General features: G+C 43.0%; 1 protein-coding gene across 2 annotated transcripts; it reads left to right on the top strand.

The window, feature by feature from the left end:
- The first annotated feature begins 3,029 nt into the window (after nt 1-3,029).
- LOC125010989 (zinc finger protein 436-like) lies at nt 3,030-7,090 on the top strand. 2 transcript variants are annotated; one of them, XM_047589971.1, is made up of 3 exons: nt 3,030-3,323; nt 5,609-6,469; nt 6,638-7,090. In XM_047589971.1, exons 1-3 carry the CDS (start codon nt 3,152-3,154, stop codon nt 6,721-6,723), a joined length of 1,119 nt encoding a protein of 372 aa, XP_047445927.1. In that variant the 5' UTR covers nt 3,030-3,151; the 3' UTR covers nt 6,724-7,090. The 2 variants fall into 2 exon arrangements, with proteins under 2 accessions (XP_047445927.1, XP_047445926.1); XM_047589970.1 differs by having other exon boundaries at nt 3,031-3,323; nt 5,609-7,090.
- Nucleotides 7,091-9,391: the final 2,301 nt, after the last annotated feature.

Here is a 9,391-nt window from a genome sequence, read left to right as displayed (position 1 = left end):
AGGAATCAGAGGTGAGTTGCCAATGTAAGGACAGACGTGTTGAGCTGACCGGGTGAGGTGTTTGGGGCCGATGATGAGGAGGTCTGACTTATTGTAGTTTAGTTGAAGGTAGTTGGTTTTCATCCATGTCTTTATTTCTGAGAGGGTAGAGAGTGTGGAGGAGGTGATGGATTCTGTGGAGAGGTACAGTTCAATGTCGTCAGCATAACAATAAAAGGTGAGACCGTGGCAGCGAATGATATTGCCGAGGGGAAGGATGTAGATAATGAACAGGTGGGGGCCAAGCACTGAGCCTTGGGGGACACCTTTTGGATTGAGGTCAGGGCTTTTTATTTATAAGCGCCTTTCAGAACCTCAACCTCACTTTACAACAAATTAAAATGAAGATTTAAAGCGGTTTTGAATGTGCAGCAGTGTTCTGGATGTTGTTGCTGTTGTTTTTACCCCCCAAGACCAAGATTATGTAAAATATTGGTTTGATTGCATTATTAGTTTTTGTGTAGCATCAGATTTAAAATTTACTCCCCCATTGTAACCTTAGTTACTTCCATTATAACTACATGTTTTGATCTCTCAGCCATGGCACAATAAAATCATTCACTCTGGAATAACAGGATTTCATTCACGAGAAAAATGGCCAAATTTGTTATTTTTAGCGTTCGAAACTAAAATGAACCATTTTCCTGTTTTCGGGTCTATGAATAAAATAAAAATGTTTATTTTATTTGTTTTTGTGCTTGTGTTATTGAGCTTAGCAGGCTATTACAAGACACGAATTACAAGAGGGTAGTTTTTTTTATTTTTATCACAGTGTTCTGTTGACCCATTAGAATTATTATTATTATTTTAATTTCAAAATTTGTGTAGCGATAGACTTTGTTGTGCCATATTCAAGAACACAGCCAAAAATTACAGCCAAATGAAGAGACCATAATTATAAGTTAAGTTGCCTGAGGGTTAAAATGTTGAGGGGAATGTATCATATGTAACTCCATGCCTTTTGGAGGTCACTTTCCACTTATTTAATTGTTCACCTTAACAGAAATTTTGACCAGTGGTGTCCAAACTTTTGCAGCCACTGTATTGGATGCTCGTCCCTCTCATGTTGACCGGATGACAAACGAGATGCTGCATTGTCTTAGTTCTTATCATCTTGTGGTAAATAGTAGTATCACAAGTCTAGCACTAGCTAAGCTAGCTAATGTATGAACTTCTGTCAATATCGCTGTGAAACAGAACACAAATAGATTTGTGAACTCCCATTGTGGATTTCATGGATTCCCTGAAATATTCTCAAACATAACCCCCTGTCACAGAAACCCTGCGTTGTCTTACGTTGTTGCAGGTCTTTTAAGTGTTTTCAGCACTTTTCGGCACTGTGAAAGGGTTACCACAGCATTTTTCCCTGATTCAAACGACCCTTCAACCGACCTGGGAATTTAGCCGCTTAGCTCACCTGTGTGTGAAACACGCCCCACGTCCCTCCATTACATTACCCAAAGAAGTTGATGTACCTGCTTGTCAGACTGTTGTTGTGGAGGCCAAAGTTTTGGTCCAGTCCTGTTAGATCAGGTTTCCTGTTGATCCTGTTGAGACCAGTCTCTGAAGAGCAGAGATTTATTTTTTTCTAACAACTCAAATATATAGCTACACTATCTTTAATAGAAGCACATGTGTGAATTAGCCCCATGTCATGCTGGAAGTCTCCCCCGTTGAATCCTGATGTCAACTGCGCATGTGTGACTGAGTTTATATGCCGCTTGTACAGCGATATGAAAAACCTTGTTTGTTGATCATGGCAGCTTGGACATCTTCCATCTTCCAGTCTGTGCTGAGTTTATATACATGCACAAAACAACAACACTAACATTCAACTCACTAGTGTCCATGCTGTCCATTGTTCACCTTGCTGTGTTCCGGTGCATGTAAATGTGTAATGATGACGGGAAAACAACAGGCATGCCGCTCTCACTGCTGCCAGCCACCAAGCCGAGTCGATCCTGGTCAGAAAATCTCACAGCAACGCGCTATTTTAAGCGTGATGGTGGTGATATTCAGCCAGGATCCAAACCCTCACCTCGCACAAATGATCATGTCAGCTTGTGTTTTATGCAATGCTATAAGCACAGCTTTTTCCACATGTGATACAAAGATATGGCCTCTCAGCTACAGGTAAGTGCTTTAATAGATTTATTCCCAAACATTTTGCAAGAATGCAGCATTTCACCTGTATGAGCGACTTTTTCCCACAGGTGCGACACTGGTAAGGCTTCTCACCATATGTGACACCATAATGGTCCTGTGTATATGGCGCAATTGCTCTACCCATAGGTACTCAAAGCGATTTATAGTCACAATGACATATCCCCCTACTGGTTCACACAAGTGCCGAGCAATGAGAGCATCTCTGGGTTTAGTTTCTTCTTCAGTGGTACTCTGGCATGTGATCCATGTACCAAGGACTGAACTGCTAAACCTTTGATTTATGGAAAATCTGCTATACAGCCACAGTCCCAATCTTTTTGCCAGAATGTAGTCTTTCATGTGTTGTGTTCTTGCAGATGGACAGGTAATCTGTTCTCATGGTTCTGAGTTGTGGATATTTTCTTTGGCTCTGTTTTTTATTCTCTTCCTTTCCCTTTGTTCTCTGTTGAGTCGTCTGCTCTATTCTGGTCTGTGACGTTACCCTGGTTGTCTTACTCTCGTGCTTCCTTGTGTTCCCGTGTTTCCATCTTGGTTTCACTCCTTATCTGTTTTAAGGAGATTGTGGATGATTCCACCATAGCTGCAGCACCTGTTGTTAACTTTTGTAAGCTTTCAGTACATTTGTTTTGTTTCCTACTCCTGCCACATCCCTGTGTCCTGCATTTGGATCCTGTACAATAGAAAATAAATCAATCTATTGATTGAGGAATCCAGAGTTAATATTTCTGTAAGAAAATGATGTTGAGAACCGAAATTTAGAAATTTAAAAAGAGAGCGGAACTAAACGTTAACTGTCCTCTTTTATCGGAACTTTATAGTGGAACACCAGGCGGAAGTGGTTTGTTTCTTAAAATCCGTCAGTGCTACTGTGCTTGTGTCTTTGAGGACTGAGCTGGGAGAAGGTTGTGTCGCGTCCCGGATAAATGTTTGAGCTGTTGAAGCAACAATGTCTGGATCTGAGAGTTTGAGAGACTTGATCATCGAGCGACTAACTGCTGCTGCTGAAGAAATATTCGGACTCTTTGAAAGAACTGTCGTCCAGTACGAGGAAGAGATCGATCGTCAGCGCAGACTGCTGGATATCACCTGGAAACCTGAGATAAAGTTACACAGAATAGGTGAGTACAGGTAGAATGGTCTGAATGAACTAACTAATGAATGAAAACACACAGTTTGGAGAAGACACGGAGGAAAGAGACTCAGCTAGAAGGTTGATAACATGCTAAGAGGCTAACTAGCATAGTTAACACTACGTGGACTGTTGCTTCTATCTTCAATGAAAATTAAACAATTCTTACATACAATTCATTAGTGGTATAACTATTCTCTCTATGCATGACCGTCTACAGTTAGTCTCTGACTGCTACCATGTTGGATTTGGTTGAATTCAAGGGACTGAAAAACATTTTAAAAGTATGAAGTGTGGAACCCATGGGCATCACCAAACACAGGGTTTCCTCCTTTGGGATGCATGCTTTGCCTGCACCTTTCTTGCAGCTGTCTTCCATTGTTGCTTGTTTGTGGGTTTTTCTTGAGCTTGCAGCTCGGTCGAGTTGAGATCTGGCGCCAAATGTTCCACATCTTTGCCATTAAAAAACGATCTTAGTTTCATATAACCAAAGGATGTTCTTGCAGAACTGGATATTGATGCACATATTTCCTGCAGAGTGTTATTCACTTGGGTGGATGGCTTTTCTTTACAGTCCTGCAATCCTCCACCATTGATTTAAATGAGACTAAGAAATAAATGACCTGTCAGAATAAACAGTGTCCTGGGGTCTGGCTAGCAAAGAATGACATGAATGGGACGGGCTTCAAACGTCTACTGCTCAGGCAAACTTTCACCTACAGGCTTCATTTCGACTCTGAACTGTAGACACGAGTCTTGTGTGTTGGTGTATTAATCCACGTTTTGATAGGTCTTATAGTTTTTGATCAATCACTGTTCAGTGACCCTGATCATTGTGGGAGAAATGTTGAGCACAAAATGTAGACAAACTTGTTGTGTCTCTCACAATGCGCTCGGCAAAGCAGTGGGACGTACAGAATTCAAACTGTGAGCCTCTGTTCACGGTCACGTCCCTCTCTCGTCTCCATTGACTCTAATGCAAAGATTTGGTAAGAGAAGCAGAAGGGATCCCTGAATTAAACTCGCATGTGTCTCCAAAATATTCACTCTAGAAAGACAAACACATCACAGTCTTCAGGAAGGTCTTACGACGCCCACGGTCTGTGTGTTTTTCTGATAGGAGCTACCGTTTTGTCACACTGTCATTGACAACCACCTCAAGTTACCATGGCAACTCCTGGCCCTCAGGTCAGATCCACAGCTGAGACCAGTTCATTAATCAGGGACTCTGATGTCTCTGCTCTTAATACAGCCGATCCCTGTCTCCCATACATTTATGTTACATCAACACACACCTGCACACACACACACACACACACACACACACAACACACAGGTAACTTTGTGATTACAGTTGCAGACACACACGTTAGCGCGTCACACACACATACACAAACACACAGGTAACCTTATGTTGTTACAGTTGTTTACACACGAAGAGTTGTAGGACACACACACACGCACAAATACACACATGCACACGTTACTTTCTCACACACGTGCTAACCCCCGTAGCCCCCCCGTAGCCCTCTCATTCTTGTGTTGTTGTCTGGTTCACATATGTTCTTTGATAGTGCTGAATATCTGACCTGTGGAGTTCTAAGCTACATCTGCTGCCGTGGCCTCATCAACCAGCCCAGTCTTCATGGTCTGGAGTCTGTGTATCAGACCTGTGGAGCTCCATAAACTACATCTGTCCCAGTCTTCATGTCCTCCTCCAGGTGTCCACTCCTACCTAGATGAACTATTCACCAACCTGCCCAAGATTCCTATTATACTCACAAACTGTCTCACAGATCATCAGCTATGTGTTATATTACTAGACCCTACATGTTTCCTTCAGCTTGATGTTTGAAGTTAGTTTATCTAGTTTCTCCTGCTCTTCTTCTCTCTCTATCTTCTCTGGTTCTACCCGGCTGGTCTTCAGCAGATGGTTCCTCCATATGAGCTGGTTCTGCTCCAGGTTTCTTCCTGTTAAAGGGAGTTTTTCCCTCAGGCTGCTCTGGAGGTTTCAGGCTGGTTTGCTTTTGGATCTAGTTACTTCCATTAGAGTCAGTACCGTTGCCATCATGGTACAGAGTATCGGTACCCATCCCTACCCAAAATACATTCTCCACGATTCACTCAACATAAAACAATGATCAGATAAGATGTTATAGTAAAATATCTGTTGTAGTGTGGACTGACTTTTATTAAAGTTACAGTTTAAAATTCACCTGCGATTTCCTATCATCACCTTAGTAACCCTCATGTTGTGTCTCTTTCTTCCTCCAGACCTCCCACAGCAACATGTCTGCAAAGATGAGGAGGTTCCCACTGAGCAGCAGCTCTGTAACCAGGAGAGGAACTCCAGTCTGGACCAGGAGGAACCAGAACCTCCACAGATTAAAGAAGATGAGGAGGAACTCTGCATCAGTCAGCAGGAGACTGATTCCTTGATGGAGTCTCCTACTGATGAAGAATGTGAGCACAGTGAACCAGAACCAAACAGGGACCAGCTCCTCTCTCACAACTCTCCTGTAGCTGAGAGCCCTGATCAGAGAGGAGTCGAGCATGTAGACTCAGAACAACATCACACTAATAATGTATACAACTCTCTTATGTCAGAGAATCAGAGTGATGCTAACACTGGTAGAAAGTCTGTAACATGTGATGTCTGTGGAAAAACATTCATTTCTAAGTCCAGTTTGAAAAGACATTACAGAATCCACACAGGTGAGAAACCTTACTGTTGCAGAACCTGCGGGAAGAGTTTCAGTACCAGTGATGGTTTAACTGTCCACAAGAAGAGTCACAGCGGTGAGAAGCTGTGTTTTTGCAAAATGTGTGGTAGAACCTTCAATCAAACCTATAGTTTGATTCGCCACATGATGACTCACACAGGTGAGAAGCCTTATTCGTGCAAAACATGTGGTAAAACCTTCAGACAAACATATCATTTAGTCACCCACATGAGGACTCACACAGGTGAGAAACCTTATTGTTGCAAAACATGTGGTAAAACCTTCAGAAGAAGATACGAGTTAAATGTTCACGGGAAGATTCACACGGGTGAGAAACCTTATTGTTGCAGAACATGTGATAAGAGTTTCATTACCAATAGTAGTTTAATCATCCACATGAGGAGTCACACAGGTGAGAAACCTTATTGTTGCAGAACATGTGGTAAGAGTTTCTATGTCAGTTCTCATTTAGTTGTCCACATGAAGATTCACACAGGTGAGAAACCTTACTGTTGCAAAACATGTGATAAGAGTTTCATTACCAATAGTAGTTTAATCATCCACATGAAGATTCACACAGGTGAGAAACCTTACTGTTGCAAAACATGTGGTAGAACCTTCAGACAAAGACAACATTTAACTAAGCACATGAGGACTCACCGGTGAGGGGCCGTCTTCCTGAAACATCTATAGGAAGCCACACTTCCAGAAAGAAGACGTCTACGTCTGCCCGGGACACCGTGGAACTGATATTTGAGTTTATAGCAGGACTTAGAGAGGTCACAGAGTGGCTGAGTTACAGACTTTCTCACTTAATGTAATTATATCACGTGTATCTTCTCTAAGTTTTTTTATTTTATGTTATAGAATATGTTACAGTAGTTATCTAGTTCTGGCCTTTTTCCTTGTTTTATTGGACCTTATGTAAACATTAAAGGATGTCTTTCACTGTAAGAGCATCAAGCATTGTTTTCTTCGGAATATATTTAAGGAACTTAATTAAATAAAAAAAAGTGTTGAAATTCTCCTCAAATAACTAAAGTCTGTCTTTTTTCTGTGAAGCATCACAGATGCAGGCTACAAGGTGGTTTCTTTTGGACTGAGGTCAGGGCTTTTTATTTATAAGCGCCTTTCAGAACCTCAACCTCACTTTACAACAAATTAAAATGAAGATTTAAAGCGGCTTTAAATGTGGTGTGGCATTTAATGTTCTGGATGTTGTTGCTGTTGACCACCAGGCTAGCAGTCAGCTACCCACTAGCAACCAACAAGAAGACACCAGCTAACTAGCCTAGCCAGCAGCAGTAGGCAGCACATCATTGGGGTTTTCAGGTGGGCACCTCGTAGTACGTTACCAAAATTCATTTAATTAAAAACACAAAAGGACTTAACACTAAAGAGAAAGAAAAGCAACACACACACAAAAAAAGTGTTTAAAAGGAAGAAGCACAGTTAAATATCCATATTTCATAGAATGGGGAATTTCTCTACTGAGGGACAAATAAAGTTTTTCTATTCTATTCTATTCTATTCTCCGTGCCGCTTAATTCTCAGTAGGGTTGCGTGGGGTTGCTGGAGTCTATCCCAGCTAAAGAGGACCAGGAGGAACCAGAACCTCCACTGATTAAAGAGGAATAGGAGGAACCAGAACCTCCACGGATTAAAGAGAAACAGGAGGAACCCTGCAGCAGTCATCAAGAAGAACATCTTGTTCTGAACCAGGAGGCCGATTCCTTGATGGAGACTTCTACTGACGAGGAGAAGGCAGTGCCCTTTTCTCATAGCTGTAACAACGGTAAGGCTTCTCACCATGTGTGAAACAATAATGGTCCTGTATATATGAAGCAATTGCTCTACCCATAGGGATTCAAAGGACTTTACAGCATCCCTGTATTGGTTCACAGAAGTGTCCACCAATGGGAGCATCTCTATGTTCAAGGGCAGTCCGTCATGTGGTCCGGGTACCAAGGACTGAAGTGCTAAACATTACGTTCGTGGAAAAGCTGCTGTACAGCGCCAGCTCCAGTCTACATGATCTACACAAGGTTGCAATTTTCGGTTCTGGTTCCTCCTGTTCATCCCTCATCTGTGGATGTTCTGGTTCGGTTTAGTTTGTTAACAAAGACACTTTTATATTGATGACATGAACGCCTACTACAAGGTGAGAGAAGAGCTCTCAGTGAAGGACAATTTCCTTTTCAGAGGCTCGAGAGGCGCCAGACCTTGATAGATTGGGCTCATGAGTCTCACCAGGGAGTTGTGCGTACAAAAAACAGCATGTGCGAGATCTATACTGGTGGCCAAAAATGGGCACAGAGGTTCAGACCTGCATAGCCTTCTGTGTTGCCTGCCAGTCAAATGATAAAACAACCTCCACTCACCCTGCTCCCCTGTAACCTGTCCAGATCCCTGAGGGCCCATGGCAGAAATTGGGCCTTGATATAGTCGGGCCGTTTGAAACAGCTCCCCCTGTCTGCCGTTATACCATAACACTAAGACTACTACTCTAATTGGCCTGAGCTGGCCTTCTCCCACAGTACCACGACAACAGACACTGTAAAGTTCCTGACATCCACTTTCAGCTGCCCTGGCAACCCAGAGCACATCGTCACCGACAACGGACCTCAGTTTACAGAGTTTGCATGCGCCATATTCGAACATCTGTATACTATCCTGCAGCTAACAGCGCTGTGGAAAGGTTCCATCGCTACCTGAGAGGCTGCCTGCAGTCACCGCCATGGGAAAAGGCTGTGCAATGGTGGCTTCAGGTGTATCGAGCGGCACCTCATGATCTGCTCGATGGTGATGATCATGATCTCTCCCACTGTGACACCTTCACCTGCAAAAGTACGCGACACAGTAGAGAGGAACCAGGACGAGATGAAGCGCTGCACTCATCCATTTCAGGTGAGAGAGAGGATTAGGATGGGATAAGGATTTCACCTAAAGCTCACCTGAGATTCTCCCCACCTGTGGAAAAGGAAGTGGATCCAAACACCTTTCAACTCAGTGATGGAAAAATGTGGGATGCAACGCACCTGGCCCATGTTGTGTTGTGTTCTGTAATGCTGTTACGTTGGAGTGCCACTAGGGGGCACCACTGAATAATACAGAACCCTGTGTGTATGGGCAGAAACAGAAGAAGAAGAAGCAGCGTTGTGATGCTCGTACTTCCTGCTAAGCACATTGAGAGTAGTCTGGGTTTAAGGGCGCTCCGTCTTGTGGTCCGGGTACCAAGGATTTGTGGTTGTGGAAAAGCTGCTCTACAGCCACAGCTCCAAATGATTGCAGGTTTTGGTTCTTGTTCCTCCTGTTCATCATTTATCTGTGGAGG

The sequence above is a fragment of the Mugil cephalus genome, chromosome 7 (genome assembly GCF_022458985.1).
Source record: "Mugil cephalus isolate CIBA_MC_2020 chromosome 7, CIBA_Mcephalus_1.1, whole genome shotgun sequence".
Lineage (NCBI taxonomy): Eukaryota > Metazoa > Chordata > Actinopteri > Mugiliformes > Mugilidae > Mugil > Mugil cephalus.
Note: the sequence above shows the minus strand (reverse complement) of the source record. Positions and strands in the feature narration are given on the sequence as shown.